This window comes from Fusarium oxysporum, chromosome XI (genome assembly GCF_013085055.1).
Source record: "Fusarium oxysporum Fo47 chromosome XI, complete sequence".
Taxonomy (NCBI): domain Eukaryota; kingdom Fungi; phylum Ascomycota; class Sordariomycetes; order Hypocreales; family Nectriaceae; genus Fusarium; species Fusarium oxysporum.
The window spans coordinates 1271331-1292607 of NC_072850.1; the positions used below are offsets into that span (position 1 = coordinate 1271331).

The window sequence follows — 21277 nt, forward strand, 5'->3', positions numbered from 1 at the left end:
TGGGACGAAGGTCGTAGCACTTGGTATTCAATGACGCGACAGTAAGATTGCTTGGGATGATGGCTACACAATGCTCCTTTCTTACCCACCACTACTTATATCTTCCAGATGGCAGATGGGGAGGGGCTCCATTCCACAATTCCCAGTGATAGATATCACTTTGGTGTGCGTGTCAGTGGCTCACATGGCTAACGGTTAGCTATCCCGAGAATTGCGGGGAGGTAGCGCTCGGAGTTGCTAACCGCTGATAATCGGAAACCTTAACCGTGATATTCTTAACCTAATGAAGGACAGAATACGCGAGATTGCGTCTAGAACCGCGGGGTAATGCATTAGGCTTATCTCCTTTCGTATCTGCCGGTGATTCTGTGGTATGAATGCTACGATAACGAGCAGTGAGACACCAACGCACAGAGGGCCCTTGACTCGGCAACTGGGGCCCTGTGTTGCTTCGCCATGATTTGGCCCCGTGATAAAAGCAAACAGTCGAGAAAGATAAGCTCTGCTCACCCATATAAACCTTCAAGCCGCAGGTCTTGTCCTTGGATCACATTTCCAGCATACCTCACCTATATCCCACTTAAGTCACGATGCCTAACGCGCTTGGTGACAGTAGCAGTAAACTGCCGAGTTTCCTTTCCACCGGCAACTTCACCAGCAATGCTTCATTTACAACCAAGGAAGAACACCATAACACCACTTCGAAAGGAACACCACACTCAGCGGCAAAAGAAAGCCCCAAGCCCTGGGTATCGCAGCGATGTACGGATCAGGCACGCCCGCTTAAGGTCATCTACATTGGTGCCGGGATTTCTGGCATCTGCGGTGCCATTGAGTTCAGAAAGCAAGTCCCTAATCTAGAGCTTGTCATCTATGAGAAGAACCCTGAGCTCGGCGGGACATGGTATGAGAATAGGTAAGTCCGTACAACTTGAGTGGTCGAAGGTTAAAGCTGACATTTTCGTCTATAGATATCCTGGCTGTGCCTGTGGTGAGCATCTACTACCAAGCGCTCATATGTAATATCGTTTTGACGAACTTTAGATGTACCCGCACACGCATACCAGTTGACCTCCGAGTCTTCCCCGCGATGGACTTCCTTCTTTGCCTCTGCGCCTGAGATCCTTCAGTACTGGAAAGATGTTGCCACTAAATATGACATCAGGAAGCACATGAGATTCCAGCAGAAGTGTACCGGTGCTCGGTGGAGCGAGACCACCAATAAGTGGTTTGTCCAGCTCAAAGACTTGACGACAGGTCTCGAGTATGAAGACTCCGCTGATGTACTTGTTACTGGCGAAGGCGTTTTGAATGAGTGGAGATGGCCTGATATCAACGGCATCAAGTCTTTCAAAGGACAGCTGCTTCATAGTGCGAATTGGGACCCTCAAGTTGATCTACAGGTGAGTAGTACTAGTCATGTTGATCTTGGAAAGGTCGTTTGCTGATGAGAGGCCGAATCATAGGATAAGTCTGTCGCTGTTATTGGAAACGGGAGCAGTGGACTCCAGATTGTCCCTGCAATATTACCTGATGTCAAGCATATGGATCACTACATACGCGGTAGGTCCTGGATTGTTGGTCTCTTCGGAGATCCGGAGACCAGACAGCGCATTATAGAAGCAGGTGGCAACTTCAAGTATTCCCCAGACGAGATTCAAAACTGGGAGACGGATCGAGAGGCCTATTTGAAGTACAGACGCTCCATCGAGCACAACATCAACAAGAACTTTGGTGTTCTCTTCAGCGGGACCTTAGAACAGACCAACCTTCGGCTTCTAGCTCAAGAGTCCATGATCCAAAGACTCAAGGAGAGACCTGATATCTATGAGCACCTTCAACCTGACTTCTCGCCTTATTGCAAACGTATGTCACCCGGCCCAGGTTACCTCGAAGCGCTGGCATCTCCCAAGGTTGATACCATCACTTCTGGCATTACCAAAATTGACGAGACTGGAATATTCACTGCGGATGGCCAACATCATCCAGTTGATGTGATCATCTGCGCGACTGGCTTCCAAACCTCACCCGCCAGCCGAAGCTTTCCCATTTATGGTGTTGGTGGAGTCAACCTACGAGAGCGCTTCCAAAAACGCCCGGAGACATACCTAAGCGTCTGTACAGATGGCTTTCCCAACTTCTTCCAATCCATGGGTCCTAATTCGATGCCCGGCGCTGGCAGTCTCCTACTCGTGATTGAGAAGACAAATACCTACATTGCCAAGATTGTAGCTCGAATGGCGTACGATAACATCGCGCGTATCGAGCCAAAGCAAAATATGGTTCAAGCATTTACCGATTACTGTGATAACTTCTTCAAACAGACTGTTTTTGCAGAGGAGTGCAATTCTTGGTACAAGACATACGAGACCGGTGCTTCGCGTGAGGAGCAGAAGCGCGGACGGATCACAGCATTGTGGCCGGGCAGTAGTTTGCATTGTGTGCGCACTTTGAGCCGTCCTCGTTGGGAAGATTTTGAGTACAAGTATTGTGATGATAATGAGTTTGGGTGGTTCGGAAATGGATGGACATTGGCGGAGAAGTTTGTTACCGACGAGTTGGAGTCCTTGACATGGTATCTGAATGACACAAATGTCATGGAGAAGATAGTGGCATAGACATTAGATGAGAGATACGCTAGCGGTAAACAACTCTTACAATTATAACACTCTAAAAAACCGAAATTATAGCGAGGCTGACCTGTCACTGCTTTCATGCCTAAGAATAGTTTCATGGCCTCCAACACTCTAGGACTGCAGTGCTTCTTCCAGTCTGGGATGCTCCCCTTCCCCAACTGCATCAACCCATTTCTCAATCCCCTTCAAGAACACGCCATCTGTGCATCGAGCAACCGCACCAAGAAAGTCAACCTTCAACGTGCTTCCAGCAACGAGCTTGCCCTACCGGGGAGATTGTCGAGACATGGCTTCCGCGTAGACCTTTCGTAATTGCGTTTGTTCATACTCCATCAGATGTTCCCAATAAATGCCAGCCTTCCCTTCATTATCGAGATTGCCGTCTCGTTTCTCAACCATGTCTTGTACGGCCTCATTCCCGTACTTGTCGCGTTGTGGCTCTTCTTCCCAAGTTGGGCCTTGTAGAAACTTAGGCATCTCAGTCACTGCCCTGAAAGGCATGGTTGACACACACTCCCAGTCAATTATAACGCTGGGGGAGTTAGTTCCATTGATCATGTGGTTGTATCTGCAGTAGCCAGCTGACTTTCACTATGTATATGATGATTAATTACAAAACTTCCCATTTGAATCAAAGTGCAAAAGATCTTATCAAAGGGCTTACTAGTTTCTTCTAAGCTCTCCTTAACATGACTAAAAGACTCTCACAACCAAGGACTAGATTTCTCAGTTTTATGCTGTTTCTCGGTACTCTCTAGGTAAGATATCGGAAGCCAGATCCAGGAAGATGTCGTCCCGCAGCTTCCTCCTCGGCCTCTCTAAGTTCCAGCTTCCGGTTAGCACGCTTGAGAATGAAGTGAAGGGCAACACTGGCAATGATAGCGATGGTGGCCATGGCAGCGTTGACACTAAAGGCTAGAATGAATCTCGGTTCAGCGCCGTTGGGATACAAGAAAGATCCATAGATACTGCAGATGGTTGCCAGGGCATTGTTGAATGCCAGCGCGGCAGCTCGTTTAGAAACAGGTCGGAAGTTGGTGTTGGCGGTCCATACCATGGACATGTTGAAACCAGAATAGATACCAGGCAGCATGATCATGGCGCCAAAGTAGCGAGGGCCAATACCGGTGGTAGAAGCTGAGATGATGAAGCCTGCGAGCGCACAGGCAATAGACAAGCTCGTATGCCAGAAGCGCTCTTGAACCCGGTCAGCGTTCCATGCGACAACCGCACAGACGATGCATGCCAGTAGATATGGAGGTGCGGTAAGCAAGAGGGTGGTGATTCTGTCCTTGCCCATGCTCTTCACGATAGTAGGGAAGAAGCTGTTAATAGCAATAGCGCTAGCAGCTCCGTAGCAGACAACAATCAAGATCCAGTTCTTGGGGTCTTGGAGAAGCAGCTTAAATCCATGAAAGAGAGATTGCTGGTCGCCTGCAGTCCAGTCCTCTTCACCAGCGGCATCGACCTCCATACGCCACAGAGCAATGGCGCGTTCCTCTTCAGTGAGCCACTTGGTGGTTGCTGGAAAGTCGGGGAGAATCCAGTAGCAGCAGAAGGCGATGACAACAGTGGCTGAGCCTTCGAGGATAAAGATCCATCGCCAGGCCAGAAGCCCACCGACACCATTCATTCCGTCAATGATGCCGGCGGCGATCAGTCCGGAGAAAGCACACGAGATGAGAGATCCCGAGTAGAAGATCGCAGTTCGAACGCCAAGTTCCTTTCGCACGTACCAGGCGCTGAGGGTTGCCATAGCGCCGGGATAGAAGGCCGCTTCGACGAAGCCAAGGAGGAATCGGACTGCAGTGAGTGCACCAAAGCTATGGACAGCTCCGGTGGAGGCGCACAGAACACCCTGTTTCTGTCAGCTTCATTGTTAAGGTTTGAGCATGTGGGGGAAACCATACCCATCCGATCATGCAAGCCGTAAGGTACGAGGCTGGCTTTCCGATTTTGTTCAGCAGCATGTTGGAGGGAACTTGCATGAGAACATAGCCGACGAAAAGGACAGACACGGCAGTCTACAATGGTCAGTACAAACATGAAAGAAGTTTCATGTTTCTCATACCTGGAACTCGTTGCCCTTCAATCCCAGATCCTCCTCCATGCCGCCAAGTCTAGCAGCTCCAATAGCGTTCCTGTTTTGTCAATATCTCAACTAACTCTGATCTGCCGAAGATCTTACCTGTCAAGATAGTTCATGATGTAGATCAAGATCATACAAGGAAGTAAGCGAAGATCAATCTTGCGTCTGAGACGCTTCTCCAGAGCCGTGACTTCCTCATCAGAAAGATGCTGAAGCGCTTCAGGCTTAGGAGATATGACTTGCCCCTGGCTCTTGGAGTCACAAGACTCATTCTCGTCCATGCTGGCGCGGGGCTTCTTCTCGATATCCATGTTATTGTATATACTGCTGTTGACTGAAATATGAGTTGGTGCCCTGAATGATGAGGAGCTGTTCGACCCCGGCTGGCACCGCTCGTCTTTATACATCTCCAATGTATACAAAACTCTTGGTGTCTCATCGGCCTGGGGAGCTTCCCCAGACTCTGCGTAGTTGCTTGGCATGGGGTAGCCTTGTGAAAGACGCTACACAGATGATAGTAAGATAGGACAAGGAACTTGTTGTCGGCTCGGTAGGCATAGAGGCCGTTAGGAGGAAGCCAATTCCCCAGACTTTTTGTTGTTCTGGAGTACGACACAGGGAACCCTTGCCTCAACCACGAGATAGGCAAGTTTAGGGAAACGAGTTTTGCTTCGGCTCGGTAATGAAAGCGGCCGTTAGCGTTGTCGCTATCTTAGTTCCCCGGATTTTCCACTGGTGTCATGGTACGGGGTAGCCGTGATTAGGCATTCGACTTCGAGAACTGGAACTCATGTCTCCATTCTCAGATAGGACTATCAGAATCTCCTTTTTCAACTTATCATTAAAAACTACTTACATCTTCAATCATCCTCATCTCTTTGGATATTTGTGACATTGAGAGAGTTAATGGAGCTGGTTTGAACAGGTCTGTTGGAGAATTAAAGTTTTCTCGGTTCAGCATGGCGTTCCAGCAAACTGGATGATCTCCCCGCATCACGACGTCAAAATTTTGGAGTCATTCCCTTGGTAACCTTTAGCTTACCCCTCTTCCTCATGGGCCAGATTTGGCTGTTGTTAAAGATATGATTAATTCCCCATGTTAAGCCCGGGGTCTGTCTAGTCAGTGATCACAGACTGGTTCCGAGTCGAGAGCAAAGTTCGGCTGCATAAGCAAGTCAGCCGGCCTAATTTTGTTGCTAAAAACTCGAAACTGGATGATTGATCCTTTTCTTAGGCGACAAATTAAGTTCATACCGTGAGCTAGACGAAATGAACACTTCTGGGTGTCGATAGGTCCAGGCAACTGGGTCTGGCATGCACATGCGCATCAAGATGCATGGGCGCACGGAGGTTGCTTTCAGATTATGGCCATTTGCATCTGGCTATGATCTGCTCTTCTCCTGCGTCGTTATCTACAGGTCATAATCCAGTGACCCTTGGGATTGCCGGCCGCTAATGCAGTGGGAGCCGACCTGCTTCAAGGTGCCTAACAGACCAATCACGAGATGTCAAATTCATGTTCGGCCGCTAATGCGCGCCAGCCGATGCTCTCCACCGAACCAAGTCTCCAATTCCTCCAAGCTTTGTCTGATGTCCGACGATGCTTTCCAGCCCATTGCTTCAGTGATAAAGAGAAAAGAAAGCATTAGGCCTCGAAGTCTTAAGCCACTTAATGGGGAGTTCAATGTGATGCACGCGACACCCAGACTATAGTTATGTTACATGTAGCAATGGAAGCACCTGTCGTGGACCTCCACCCTAGATGACGAAAATGTTTAGGTGACTCTAGCTTAAGCTTAGGGCTTTTTACTGAGTTTATTTTAGTATCCTCTTCTGAAGTCTTAAGTTTTCTTGCTCCCTGGGGGGGTGGCGCGCCTGAATCGCGTAAAACCTTGTCCTGCAATCGATGCATCCACTAAAATTCCTGCCGTTTTAAGCCTCTTAGGGCCAATGACTTGGGGTCCAGCCCCCAATTCCCCGATCACTTGATGGGACGTTTCCTTCCAGAGCTTCATAGCCAGGGTATATGCACAGAGAGATACCTGTCACAACGGTCACTAGCGAGTAGAGCTTGCATACCGATTCTGTTTGTTAGCCATGGGCAGATTCAAGGGTCGAAGCACAGTAGCATGCACAGTTTGTCACTCTCAGAAGCTGAAGTGCGACGGCGGTAAGCACGCTGCTCATTGTCACGTTTGACAAGTGTACTGATAGAACGAGCTCATCCATGTGGACGCTGCGCTCGTCGCCAGCGAGAATGCGTGTACCCTGTGAAGACTACATACGTGACCGTACCAGAAGCCTACCTACGGGATCTTGAGAGAACAGCTGCAAGCTCTCGACCATCGTCATCCTTGACTTCCAGCTTCACAGATGATCTACCAGAGTATTCAGGACAATCACAGAGCCCTTCGGATCCGGGTACCTCGACTAGCAGCAGAGTCGCAGCTCGGGCTATTATATCAGATGACTGCAGTGCAGAACGTTTTGTCTATGACCTCCGGCAGATGGCATTGCCTGAGAGTCCCGATGGGCTTCAGCAGCAAGGCGGATACTCATATGCGGTACTTAAATCCGACTTGATAGGTATGTATCTTTAACCTTGACAGCAATGACAACTTAGGAGTCTAATCATGTTCAGAGCCGAGGATATTGATAAAACTTCCTTCAGCGCCGCTGGCTATGAAGTTACTTGACACCTTCGAGGAGATATTTTGTGACCACCACTGGTTTCTTCGAAGAGACCTCAGGGAACGAGTTCAACTTTTATTCACAGACCCTAAGACGCAATCACAAGACAGAAGCTGGCTTTCAAGGGCGTCTCTTGTTTTTGCCTTGGCTACAACATTCATGTATGGATCGCAGCCATCTGGTGAACCCACAACTGAACAATCCGAGAACCCGGCACCTCCCGGATCAGACTTGTTCGAGCAAGCTGTCGCTTTGCTAAATGTGTCATCGGAGGAGCCCACAACAGAAGATGTTGAGGCATTAAATTTAATGGTGAGCGGTCAGTCCCGACACTTTCGGCGCCATCTTACTTATAACAGGCGTTCTACTGCTACTCCTTGAATCGTCGCAGAATGGCCTACAAATACGCAACGCAGAGTTTAGCAGTGGCCAAGCTCTTGTTTCTTGACAGGACTCCGAATCTGTCAGCTTCTGGTCAAGAGGTCATCATCGAGCACCGAAAGCGTCTATGGTGGACATCCTTTTGCATGGAGAGAATGGTCGTAGCAGAGCTAGGACTGGCCCCAGCGCACGCTGCGAACAAGTTCGACGCCGGACTGCCTTCTTCACGAGGCATACCCGAATCAGAAATGGATCAATTTTTCGATCCAAGTGTTCAGACACTGCAGACACAAATATGCGAGATCAAGTGCCAGATCATGGAATCTGTCGGTCACTTACGACGGGTGTCAGACCTAGAAACAATGCTGTTCGAGCTATGGCCGTGTTTCGATACACTGCGGTCTTGGAAGGAGAAGGTACCTTCATATATCTCATTTGACTTTAAAAGCGGTGTACCGGAGGAAATGAGTCAGCGATCATGCGCTCGCGGGCTTGCATCGCTATACTTGAGATATCACCAGGTAGGTCCGTGGACAAACTTCCGACGTCATTTACTGACTCTAATAGTGCTTCACGGTACTACTTCGACCCTTCTTCTCCAAGAAACTGTCTCTTAGGCTGCAGGGAGTTGATTCTGATCATCTCGAATCGAGGTTGAATGCAACAATGCGACAGAGAGTTCAGGTGCTGACCAAGGAAGGCCATGATGCAGCGAGGAATAACTGCAAGATACTAATAGACCTCTTTCATCGCGGTAAGCATGGTAAGCACTTTAACAAGCCCTGATTCAGTCACAATACGAATGCTAACTTTCCGATTAGCACGGTTTGGTTATTGGGACTCAGTGCACGCTTTCAGTAGCCTCTCTATCATCTCTATTGCAAAGGCTGTCGCTCCCGAGCTTGCCGAAACCTCCGAGCTTAACGACGAGCACCTCTATAGTCAATGCCGCCTCATTTTGAAGGAAATGGCTGAAGCGGGTAACCCGGCTGCCAGAGATCACAACGCCTTACTAGCCGACTTAGACAGCATTGTTCAAATGCTCACAACCAATGAAGATGCCGGACCGATTGAAAGACCAGCAGAATTTGAGGTTCCATCATTAGAGTTCTGCGAAGGCTTATGGTCTGACGTTGATTGGGTGGAGTTTTTAAATAATTGCTCTCAGTGGGCATAAAAATAAGAGAAGCAGTTCGTCGCTCAACATTACTGATGTTGAAGGTGTGGTTGTACATGTTGCATGACGCTGTTGATAGTTTCACAACAGAATATTTTATCTGGCAAGCTCGGCTAAGTTGATATAGACAATCTATAAGATAAGACCGACATTACCCTTCTGCATGCTTATGTTTTGACAAACCACGTGGCTGACAAGTAACCTCAAAATGCAACTGTGAGTCGAGACACCTCCCAGACGATAATGACATGGCTTGGCCTCGGGGAGACAGAAGGCTCAGGAGCCTGACAGAGGGTACCATAATAAACTCCTCAAAGATCTTCCTAAGCTTAGACCAGTCTTTTTGTCACTCGGGGTCGAGGTCTAAGTCATTGCCTCCCCGAGCTTGGGTATGGCCTCAGATTTCAAGGCCGAGGCCCGGCTATTGCCAGATCTGACGCTATGCCTGACGAGTGTCGAATGGCAAATCGCTCGATTTGCTCCACAACCCAGCACACCGGTCAACCGGCAATTGTCAACGGTGTACAGCGCCCAAAAATGCACATACGTTGTCTCTGTGCCAAAAGGAGGGGGACGTGACAACAACGCTAATGGAGGGGTAGGAAATGTTCCCCACAGACCGGAAATGCTGATTATCGGCTCAGTAGGGATCTGCCACGTCGGAAACCCGTTGAGTGCAGATCCCTGGTTTATTCATGGCACTGCATATGTCACGCGGGCGAAATTCTTGTTCCCTTCTTTTCTTCGGCCGCTAATGCGAGCTTTTTCAGCATCGGCTGAGATGTTTTAGCGGCCGAAGCATGGGAGGGAAGACACCTAGTTGGTCAGCCGTATATCAGACAGATGGGCTATATGCAAGTACCCGCGACTGCATCCTCTTGTAGGGCGGCCATGGGTTTTGGGGGTACCATCGACTTTCGGCTTTGTTCTCACCGGTTCATCCCGCTGAAAGCCTCACCCCGTGGACTGGAGAGAAAACCGGGCTATGTCAACAGCCTTGGGGGCCTCACTAGCAACACCACTCATTTCTATATAGATGGTCAGCGCCCTCAGCAACAAACTTCTCGAATCTCACGAGAGCACAACAAGCCAGCACAGACAACATACTAGCACCATCCTCATCACCTGAAACAATCTCAAAATCTGTCAGCCTAGCAGCCGGCACGATGACGGTCACTCAAATCATCTCGACCGTAAGCCGCTTATCTCTGCCCAACGCAACCACCTTCACGTGCTTACATTGGTCAGGTTGTTCCCAGCGAGCCCAAGCCAACGAACGGCTTACTGGTCAAAGGGGCCAACGGACACAAAGTCACCGTGACTATCGAGACAAAGCGTCTCGAAAAAGACAGTCTCGGTCAGCTTGAACTCCCAGGCGATGTTCTCTACGGTATCAACACATTCCGCGCCATCGAAAACTTCCCTCTCTCAGGACGACCCATTGCCACCTGGCCAGATTTCATCTACGCATTTGCTGTAATCAAGCAAGCAGCAGCTCGTGCTAATTATGAAGTCGGCACTATCACATCTGAGCAGGCCACCGCTATTTCTGAAGCATGCGAGGAGATCAAAACTGGAGTACATGACAAGCATTTCGCAGTTGACATGATGGAGGGTTCTGGTGGTACATCTACCAACATGAACGTCAACGAGGTCATCGCCAACATCGTTGCTAAGAACTCAGGACGAGCTCTTTCCGATTACACCTTTGTTCATCCCAATGATCACGTCAACATGGGACAATCTACGAACGATGCTGTACCTTCAGCTATGAAGCTTGCTGTGTACCGCGCTATGGAGGGTGCTTTGGGTGCTCTCCAAGTGCTCGCGGATGCATTCGCTCTGAAGCGCCAGGAATACTCTACTCTTCTTCGCCTTGGAAGGACTTGTCTCCAGGATGCTCAGCCCATGACTTACGGTCAGGCTCTTGGTGCTCACGAGGCGGTCATCCGAAGACACAGAGAACATCTCAGCACGATCTGCGACTCATTCTTGGTTCTACCCATGGGCGGCACTGCTATTGGCACTGGATTTGGATCCAAGTCAGGCTACAAAGCAGCAGTCTTCAAGCATCTTTCCTCATCGCTGGGAGTTGCAGTGCAACCATGTAGCGACGCGTTTGACGGCATGCAGAACATGGACACTTGTGCACGCCTCTCAGCCGAGCTGCGCAACACTGCCAATAGTTTGTGGAAGATTGCAAACGATATGATTCTGCTCTCTTCGGGACCCAACGGCGGTATTGCTGAGATTACTCTGCCGCCCGTCCAGGCTGGCTCTTCCATCATGCCGGGCAAGGTCAACCCTGTCATTCCGATTGCAGTTTGTCAAGTGGCGCTGGCCATCACTGGAAATGATGCTGCTGTTTCCATGGCATGCCAGCAAGGGATGTTGGAAATCAATCACTACGAACTCTTGGTCTGCGACCGACTGTTCGACAGCATACAGCTTCTCAAGAGCGTCTCCAAGACATTCGCCAAGCGTTGTGTTAAGGGCCTTATCGCAAACAAGGAGACGTCAGAGAAGCATCTTCTTGACGCGAGTGCACTTGCAACAGCTCTTGTCCCGAGCCTTGGCTATGCCAAAGTGTCAAGCATCGTGAGATCAGCTCTGGCTGAAGAGCGCCCGTTTTTGGATGTGGTGGTAGAGCGGGGCTTGTTGAGGCAGAATGATGTTTTGGGTGTTCTGGAGCGTTCGGTTTTCATTGAGTAATTATGACGTCGGTGTTAGATTTTTGTTCGCCAAGCAATGATAGAACCACAAACAGTACAACAAGGAACGTATTTTCCTATTCAAGAAAGCCGAGATTGCATATCGTGGTAACCGTGATAACTACGGAGCATTGTGTGTACCTGTTTACTCTAGGTCCAACTTGACACACGTTGTCGTCGCGTACTATCGATAAGAGATAACGCGTTGAACTGTGTGACGTCAAAATAATCATCGTCTACTTCAGATCCGGTTAGCCCAAGCCTCTCTTTCCAAGAATCAAGTCTGTTGTCCAGCTTCACCACCATCGCTTGTGGTACGAATTTACAGTAAAATCTTTGACTATAAGCTCAAGCTTTTCCTACACCATGAGCTTTGTCGTACCCGGAAACTGTATTTATAAGAACTTCAATCTATACCAAAAGAAAGAATTAATATTTATATGCCTGTAGTTAATCAAGCCATACACCTGAGCCCTATTGATCGTGATGTTAAATTACTTGCTCCATTTCTTCTACCTTCAGGGTAGCTGGGCCTGCTCTGAAGCCTGCAAACCAATCGTGTCCCCGATGTGGATAAGTCAGTTTCTGCGGTCTTTCGGGGCCCCGAGAAACCGAGCCTTTGCCCGAAAGAGACACATGCCATCATCAAGGATGAGGTTTGGCCTTGGCGTTTTGTAGGCCAATATCCATGAGTCTTTGACGAATCCGAGTGTTCCAAAATTTGTCAAATATTTTGACAAGTCAACTGAGCCTAATGACAACGATGAACGTGGATCCAAACGAAAGCGATGGAGAAGAAAACGCCGTCTCGGGCACGCGTCGAGTTCCCGAGCATAAGCTCTCTGTAAGCCGCGACCCATCACATGCTGGGCTGTAATTTCGGATGGCTACTGACAATTGGGCTTATTACTACCAGTGTGACCAATGTAGACAACGAAAGGTAAGTGAACGCGTACATCTCAGCAGCGCCTTCACTGAACCTGTCATAGATCAAATGCGACCGTGGAGACCCTTGTGGACCGTGTCAACGAAAGAATATTCGTTGTTCGTTCCCCACTGGCTTCAAGCCTCGAGCAAAACGTCAGCAGGTCCTAGTATCTGATGGCTAGTGAGTAGTAGTGAGAGAATTGATCAAGTAAACAAGCTTACATGAGGTGCAGTGAGTCCAAATTGGATGCCATTTCGCGAAAGCTTGATCGCATAAGCCTCGCTGTCGACAACATCAGTTCTTCTTCTCAGCAGCTGCAAGGAGGCTCGTCAGCTGCTCATACTGCTATTAGTTCACAGGTTACCCCAATATCCCATGCGAGCTCCCCGTCGTGTAATGTCAGGACAGGCCCGGAGAAAGGCTCGGAGTTCGAGGGCGATGTCACCTTGACGACACAGGCTACATTTGCGACGGACTTCTTGCAACAAGTCGTTGACAGCAACCAGCCATCGCAAACGCTTCCTGAGATAAAGAGTCACTTAGACGCACTGCGGAAGATCTTGGCGGGCAAAGAAGTTACGGCTGACGAGACGCGTCTTGTTGATACGCAACGGATATTGTCACCTCAAGAACATGGAGGGTTTCAGCTCCCTCCCGTCAACCTGGCCATGATGGCTGTACAGAGACTGAGAGGTAATCCGTGTGACACCTGTCCCTATAAACATACTGATATCGTTGTAGAGTCTTCCAGGTTGCAGCTATTCTGGCGTGCAGAGTTTCACAGCATCAGTCAATTTGTCGAGTATCTTATGACAGTTTACTTTGGCAAGCCTACCCTTGCTGATCTCATCGTTACGCATGTTGGCTTGGTAAGCCTATTGCACGAATGCGGCAACGTTGAGACTGAAGAAGTTCTCAAGAATGAGTTTGCAGCTCAGGCGACGATCTGTCGGCAAAACCTGGAGTCTATCCTGGCTGGCCTTCCCTTCAACATGCCCTGTACACCCGATTACATACTCGCCCTGTTCATGGCTGTAAGTGTCTCGGCAGGAAGTCCCTTCGAAGAGCATGCCACTAACAGAAGTCCAGTCATCCTATCATCTCGAGAATTGCCGGATTTCTATGTCCTGGAATAGTCTTGCTGCAGCAGTACAGATGTGCCAGACACTAGGTTTCACCCGGGAAAATCTCCCAAAGCCAGAGTCGAGAGAAGCAAAGCAACGACGGGCTAAACTGATCTTCTACATCCATCTTTGCGACAAGATGCTCGCTTTGAGACTGAGTCGGCCAGTCTTGATCCGAGATGGAGAAATCACTATTGACTTTGAGGCTTTTGAAGCGGATAGGGGAGACGGACCTACTCCGGTCATTGAGAAATGGGCAAGGTTTTGCAACCTTCAAGGAAGAATCTATGATATACTCTACAGTCCGGGTTCTTTGCTTCAGCAGGATATTCAGAGAGAGACGAATGCGAGGAGACTTGCGGCTGAGATGGAGCAGTTGTTCCAAACAAAGAGTCTGGCAGAAGTAAGTCCAAGACCCATCCAAGAATGGATGATGGTTCTCTAATACATTCGCAGGAACACTTATTTGAGTCAATTGTGGCGAGTATCGGCGAAAAACAGAGCGAGGTCTTCCGCAGGACCGATAGGGTAGCATACTATTCCATGCGCTGTCTGGTGTTCAGAGCAGTGAAGCCTGCGTCTTTGACATCCTCAGCCTTTTGCGATGGATGTCTCGAAGCAGCAAAGAATGGCCTTGAGCAACACAGGATTTGTTTGTCTATGCTCAAGAACGTCGAAACCATCGTCTTTGAGTTTTACATGCATTGGTAAGACCTCCATCGCTGGCAGAGATGTTTCAACTGACAAAGGACCAGGGGCCTCATGGCGGTACCTCTGGTGCCATTCATGGTCTTGTTTTGTCATGCCATCGAAACTTGCGACCCGACTCACTTGGAGCCGCTCGCAGCCGTGGTTGAAACAGTCGACATGATACCCCCAGATCTTCCAAACGTATACAGAAAACAGCTTCATTTGTTCAAGCTTATGTATGAAGTCGCGTGCAAGTATGTGGGATCGAGGACTAATAACCCTCCGGTCCAGGTATCAGGGCGTATACCTGATACACCATTTGAGATGTTGTTTTTCGAGGCGGGGGTTCCTGTGCCCAGTCACCTGAACATGCAGGGCTTTAGCGATGGCACACAGCTTGCAAATGAGATTAATTATGGGGGATTATCAACAGGACAAGCGGGGAATATTGTGGAGGGTAGCTTTGACCATAACATGGAGCTGGGGAACTGGTTTGAGCAAAACCAAGAGATATTCATGATGCTGGACAACAACCAATCATAGCCATGGACCTTTATAGCCAATATAAAGACTGCCACCATAGTAGAATACATTAAAGATAATTGGGCAGAGGCTGTGGTTTCTACGGATGTCACTTGTCTTTACCATCGATACATTGTGTTTTGGCCTGCTTCGGGGTTACGGAGATGAGGCCAAAGGCTCGCCAGATATCAGGATAAGATTATGAGATTTCAGCGAAACTAAAAAGGTTTAGTCATAGCTTTACAAATAATATTTATTAGACTTAGGTCAAGATCGAACGAGTTTTAATATCGGAACAAATTGATAAAATTAGAACCATGTCTATTGTATATATAAGAAGATTATTGAGCTTGAAGTGAAATGGTAAAAGTAATCTGAACTATGTGTAAGACTCTATATTGATGCGATCTCTTGCAACAAGAGATAGCATTATTCCTTTTTGTTCTTCCTCTTCCTAGGGACGCGAGCCAACCAGTAGATAGCAATTGCAGCCACACAGTTGAAGACAACGTAAACCCAAAGTAGCCCAAAGTCTCTCCAGCGGTTGTCGAAACTAACATTGATCCCCTGCAGGAAGGCATTGGTATCTGCCATAGGACAGTATTGACACTGAGTTTTGCTGCCTGAACTCTTACCAACAAGATATCCGCCCATATTGGACATGTAATCCGACAGAAACTCCTCACATGTACCATTCGCAGGCTTGAACTCCAAGATCTCGTTGTCGGCACAAGTAACAGGCGCATTGGCAAGAGTCGTGCCGAGGAAACCCTCTACCACGTATGTGAAAGGATTGACGCGGTACATGAAGATCCAGAAACCGGGCAGAGCATCAGGGCCAGCGAGGACGCCGCAAAATGCGAACATCATGATAAACAGCAGGTTCATGACACCACCTGCAGTATCAGCGTTGGGAAGTCCGGCGATGATCATGTGGGCGAAAGACGAAGCGAGTAGGAAGAACATCCAGACGTGAAGGAAGATGGTGATGCCACGAGAATGGACCTCGTTCGTGTACTCAGCATTGCGGTAGAGGCCGATGGGGAAATACCAGCATATGAAGGCAAAGATACCGATGAACTAGACGGGATATTAGAAATGATCTGTCTGAGGAAGTGTGACGTAGCTTACCGAGTTCCAGACGATCTCGACTGTCAGATTGGCAAACATGAATGACTGCCAAGAGTATGTCTTTGCGGGACGCTCACGAGCCTCGTAAAGAGTCCTCTGCTCTACAAAGGCGGGCATCATTTGTTCAGCGACCTGCGAAAAGATGGTCAAGAAGATGAATACACCAAACATCTGATTCTGAAGACCGCGGACTGTATTTTCGCCATTCATAACAGAAAGTCCGATAAACAAGGACTAGAGCGAGGTCAGCATGTGTGAAAGAATGAAGATTTACGAGGGAAGACTTACTGCGCCGACTGTGAGAATGGCCTTGGAGTACATATAACCCGGGCTTCTCCAGTACTGAATAAAAAGGCGTTTCGTGACCTCCCATAACTGTGTAGATAGAGGAGAAGCAAACTCGTTATACTCGGAGGGGTCAGCGCCGCCTGATGTAGGTGTAGGCGATGGGTGTGACGCCTTAAGAGATTCGAGCTCCTCTTGCACTGCCCTGTACTCTGCAGACTGTCTCCATGCGGCTGGCCAATCTACATCAGTATGAGTACCCGGTGCCACCCCGATTACTTCAAGCATATGCTCTGCTGGGTTGGCCTTGGGTGGTAGAGGCGGGCCTCCGTTGCGAGTGAAGTAGTCCATCAAGATCTGCGAATTCTCACCGATTTGACCAAAATAGACAGTCTTTCCCCCCTTCGCGAGCAGAAGTAGGCGGTCAAATCGTTGGAAAAGCATAGCAGAGGGCTGATGAATGGTACACAATATCGCTTGACCACTCTTGGTCAATTGCTCCATCAAGTCGCAGATAGACCAGGAAGTCTGACTGTCGAGTCCAGAAGTCGGCTCATCGAGAAAGAGTAAAAGCTGCGGACGTGCGACAAGCTCAACAGCGATCGTAAGTCTCTTGCGCTGTTCAACATTGAGGCCTTCTCCTGGGACACCGATAATGGCATCTGCATAGGCGTCCATCCCGAGGAGCGAAAGGACAGTCTCGACGTAGTCCAGTCGTTCTTGCTTGGAGTACTTCGCTGGCTGCCGAAGCATAGCACTAAATCGTAGCGCTTCTCGTACCGTTGAACTGGCCTGGTGCAGATCCTGCTGAGTCACATAGCCCGTCTTCCTCTGAAAGGAAGAGTCGCGAGAGTGACCATTAACAAGCATATTACCGGAGACAACACCCATTGTCACCCGACTGGCGAGGACGTCGAGAAGAGTGGTTTTACCGGCACCCGAGACACCCTATGAGTACGTGAGTAAGTATGAACCGGGGTAAAATAAATCCCACTGCAGTATAGAAGGTACTAACCATGAGAGCCGTCAAGGTTCCAGGCTTGACCCAACCATCGACATGATCCAAAATCCTGCGCGTCTCGCTCTTGATCTTGACGTCGTAGCAGACATCCTTCCAATGGAAGACGGACGTTTGCTTCTCGACCTCGACCTTCTCACTCGAAGAACCAGATACCTCTTGTTTTCCTGTAGGCGTAGGAACACCCGACTCTTCATCGCTGACCCGCTTACCAGATACCTTGTGCATAGCCTCCCGGAGAAAGACCAACACTTCGCCTTTTGAGTGCTCCGAAGCGACATACTCGGTAGTCCAAAGATGAAGAGCCATAAAGAACACAGTCCAGGCGATGATGATGCCAAAGTTCCTCCATCGGTGGCTGTTGACGAAGCCAAATGAGGCCTTCAAGTAATCCTCACCCTTGACGAATGATTGGCCGGGTACAGATCCGGGCACATTGCAAACGTATTCGCCGTTGCCTAAGTTCTCGTAACCAGGACCATGCGGGACAAAGTCTGAGCAGGGGAACTGTTGACCAACAAACTCGATTAAAAACACGCTCTCCAGGCCATAATATACAGGGTTCACCCATCGGATCCAACCAAGCCAGTTCTGCATATAAGCGGGAGGGATCGCGAATCCTGAGTATAAGACCAAAGCCAACAGGATGATGCAGGCAGGGGCCAGGGCCTGGGAAATGGACTTGGTTGCAGAGCCAATGAAGCGGAACATCATCGACATACAGAGAGTGATAGAGAATGAGAGAAGAAGGAAAGCGAAGAATGGACCCGGTTCGCGACGCAGGTTGCACATGAAGTATAGCGTGCAATTGAGAAGAATTGAGTTGACGACCTTGTACGGGAGATCAGTGGCCATTGCTGACAGGGCTTCGGCACTCGGATGGTAAAAAGCGTATCGAGACTGCTTTTCAACAACCTTTCGCTTTGCATACAGAGTCATGATCTCGAGGATGCTCGAGAACGCGTTGATGAGGACGATGAAGAATAGCAGAATGGTTCGACGGAAGAAGCTTGTGGTGTTGAAAGGCAGGTTGTAGAAAATACTCGAAATAATCAGTCCCTCGAATAGGTTGCTGATAAGCATGGTGAGAGTGATGCTAGGGTCTCCGATCAACATAGTGAAGCCTCGCCAGAGGTTGATGGTGTATTGTTGTAGATAGGAGAGGTTGAAGGGAGACCGTTCCCTCTGAGCCGCGGCTTGATCGAGCCTTCGGGATTTGGAGAACTTTTGAAGATCATGTCCATCGAAGGGATGTTGTTCCATATAGTAGTCGATCTCGTCGATAAGTCTAGACTGTTGCTGGCTTTGCTGCCAGGCCCGGGAAAACTCGTCCGAAGTTCGAGGTGGATTGGCGCCGGGGCGGATTATTCTCTCGGCTGGGTTGGTCATCGAAGTGAGGAAGTCGGCTGTTGTCTGTTGCTCGGGGCAAATGAAGCCGAGGTTCTCAAAGTAGGCTTGGGCCTTGTCCGTCCTTCCGAAGTAGATCTGACGGCCCTCGTACAGGACAATGACCTTGTCAAATAGCTATGTACCAAGTTAGCCACGGAGGTAGATTGAACAACACACGTGGAATACTTACATCATAGGCACTCTGAGGCGCTTGGTAGATTGCGACGCAAGAGGCAATACCGAGGGTATCAGCTTGGGTTCGCAAGACACGGCAGAACTCAACGGCGTTGGCGCTATCGAGACCGCGTGTGCTGTTGTCCCAGCACTGTAGAGGGGAATATCCCAGGGCAGCCTCGGCGATGGTGACTCTCTTGCGCTCGCCGCCACTGACACCACGGACGTAGTCATCACCAACTCGAGTGTTCTTGGTATGTGAAATGCCAAACATAGCCATGATAACATCGCGAAGATGCTCAGCATACTCTCGCGCTGTGACACCAGGAGGAAGCTTGTCCTTTGGAGGACATCGGCAGCGGGCGGCGAAGTAAAGGGTATCGCCGACGGTAAGATGCGGGAAATGGTGATCGACTTCGGCCGTGTAGATGGCTTCGCCTCGATAGGCTTTCTTCATCTGCTCGGGCCGGATGCCCTGGTAGTTCAAGACTGTATCGTTGCCGAAGTGAAAGCCGTGGGTCTCGCCTGCAATACTGCGAAGCAGGGTTGAACAGCCCGAGCCTGGAGGGCCTAGAACACATAGCATCTCTCCAGCTTCGACGTACCCGTCGATACCACGGAGGATATCAATGCGCTGACCCTTGTCCCCAAATATCTTCCTGGCGAAACTCGAAGCCTTGAGGACGATGTTGGTCAGAGTATTCTGGAAGTCGGTCGCTTGGCCAAAGCCGTATGCATTGAGGTTCTTGAACGCGATACCGGCAGTGCGAGGAGTACTACCATCAGCAGTTTCGGTCCGGGTCTTGAGATAGGCCTTGGCCCATTTCTTGGAGTTGAAATGGGGGCTCTGCGGATCAAGGGGACCGCCATCACTCAAGGGGAACAATGGCCCATGACCCGATGCAGCAGATTGACTCGTAAACCTGCGCGCCAAGTCGTGGATTTCCCCTTCGTACTCAGGTTCATCAGACAGGTCGTTGTTGTCCCGCGTCCTGTCACCCAACGTGGCAGAGGACATGGAAGGGGCGTCACTAGGACGCGGATCGTTTGGAGGATTCATCCGGTCTTGGGTCAAGCGATTTGGATAATATTATTGTAGAAGATGATGAATGGTTGTTAATTAGATAGCGACTGAAAGAATGGTGATAGGATCGTTGCTGTCAAGTCAATGGCATGGTTTGCACTGGGTTATCTTATAACTTGGAGTCAGAATGGAAGAGTCATTTTTAGAGACGTGGACTGAATCAAATTTTACCCCGAACAGTCACTCATTTCAAGCATTATATCACCTAGCAACGGACATCCGTAGCCCAGACATACCGGCCCTGGAATTCCGTCATGATACACATTGACTTGAAGGCCGGACGGAGTGGAGGACCGAAATAGTGGGACCTTACGGCATCTCGGACTGTCCGAGCACCGGACCTCTCCCCTGTCATGGAGGACAGCGCCACAGACTCATCGCCATCAACGGATCGACGTCCTATATCTTGGCAACATCAATATTCAGGGTGATTTCTCACAGATTTGTCACTTTGCCAAGCCCAAGTCTGGGAACGGGTTTTGCGGAATCCGTAATAGATAGCTACGGGCTCCGCTGCGTGGGCCTAAGCTTTAGCTGCTCAATCCTAAATTTACGGAGTACCCCTAAGACTTACAATAATTTCACAAATTCTGTTAACTGAAGCTAAGTCGCTTCTAGGTTGAGATCAAATTCAATATGATGTACTGTACGTGTAGAACATGAAACCTTCGATTAAACTTCGGGTGATATTATTATCAACAAAGCAAGAACGAACATTGTTTCATACCTACGTCAGAACATAGATGAATAAACATGCTGCCATCTTCTTGCGAAGGCCTTGTCTGGGTAAAAATCTGCCTTTGAGCTGCAGCCAAGATGGGGATATGAGCCAAATATTGACGACATCAAGGCTGTTTGCCAGACGACGCTACAGCATGACGATCCAGCACATTGTGCAGTATCGTTCTTGATTTCGGGAGGGTTCAACAAGATCTACGTGGTGGAAGTTGGATACGATCAGAGATTCGTTTTGAGAGTTTCTCTCCCAGTTGACCCTAGGCACAAGATGGCCGGCGAACTCTCGACACTGGGATGGCTCAGCCAGCATTCGACAGTACCAGTGCCTAGAGTTATCGCGTTTGATGACACCAGAGATAACAAGATTGGGTTTGAATGGATTTTGATGGACCATGTTTCCGGCACGTCACCCCAGACTCGATGGCGCAAGATGACTATGGAAGATAAGAAAACCCTGGTAGAGAACATCGCCCGCCATCATGCCCAACTGCTCGACATATCGACATTCC

At 49.2% G+C, this 21277-nt stretch overlaps 6 protein-coding genes across 6 annotated transcripts; 4 read left to right on the forward strand and 2 right to left on the reverse strand.

The window, feature by feature from the left end:
- Positions 1–590: 590 nt before the first annotated feature.
- FOBCDRAFT_148822 (uncharacterized protein) lies at positions 591–2618 on the forward strand (the record flags this gene model as incomplete). The annotated part of the gene is made up of 4 exons (XM_031192508.2): positions 591–916; positions 972–991; positions 1045–1403; positions 1467–2618. The coding sequence occupies 4 exons, from the start codon at positions 591–593 to the stop codon at positions 2616–2618; spliced, it is 1857 nt and encodes a 618-aa protein (XP_031031354.2).
- Positions 2619–3390: 772 nt separating this feature from the next.
- On the reverse strand, positions 3391–5036 carry FOBCDRAFT_208379 (major facilitator superfamily domain-containing protein; the record flags this gene model as incomplete). Its single annotated transcript, XM_059609231.1, has 4 exons — positions 3391–4500; positions 4547–4660; positions 4708–4777; positions 4825–5036. 4 exons carry the CDS (start codon positions 5034–5036, stop codon positions 3391–3393), a joined length of 1506 nt encoding a protein of 501 aa, XP_059466192.1.
- A 1786-nt stretch (positions 5037–6822) lies between these two features.
- Positions 6823–8974, forward strand: FOBCDRAFT_245141 (uncharacterized protein; the record flags this gene model as incomplete). The annotated part of the gene is made up of 6 exons (XM_059610661.1): positions 6823–6895; positions 7024–7311; positions 7397–7728; positions 7776–8318; positions 8365–8560; positions 8619–8974. 6 exons carry the CDS (start codon positions 6823–6825, stop codon positions 8972–8974), a joined length of 1788 nt encoding a protein of 595 aa, XP_059466193.1.
- A 1046-nt stretch (positions 8975–10020) lies between these two features.
- FOBCDRAFT_233554 (L-Aspartase-like protein) lies at positions 10021–11704 on the forward strand. Its single transcript, XM_031192512.3, has 2 exons — positions 10021–10167; positions 10223–11704. The coding sequence occupies exons 1-2, from the start codon at positions 10141–10143 to the stop codon at positions 11684–11686; spliced, it is 1491 nt and encodes a 496-aa protein (XP_031031358.3). The 5' UTR covers positions 10021–10140; the 3' UTR covers positions 11687–11704.
- Positions 11705–12448: 744 nt separating this feature from the next.
- On the forward strand, positions 12449–14970 carry FOBCDRAFT_147208 (uncharacterized protein; the record flags this gene model as incomplete). The annotated part of the gene is made up of 8 exons (XM_059608252.1): positions 12449–12529; positions 12602–12625; positions 12675–12793; positions 12846–13306; positions 13355–13482; positions 13664–14140; positions 14194–14444; positions 14493–14970. 8 exons carry the CDS (start codon positions 12449–12451, stop codon positions 14968–14970), a joined length of 2019 nt encoding a protein of 672 aa, XP_059466194.1.
- Positions 14971–15378: 408 nt separating this feature from the next.
- FOBCDRAFT_245144 (ABC-2 type transporter-domain-containing protein) lies at positions 15379–20785 on the reverse strand (the record flags this gene model as incomplete). Its single annotated transcript, XM_031192514.3, has 7 exons — positions 15379–16029; positions 16081–16314; positions 16369–17313; positions 17381–18907; positions 18963–19938; positions 20267–20435; positions 20758–20785. The coding sequence occupies 7 exons, from the start codon at positions 20783–20785 to the stop codon at positions 15379–15381; spliced, it is 4530 nt and encodes a 1509-aa protein (XP_031031360.3).
- Positions 20786–21277: the final 492 nt, after the last annotated feature.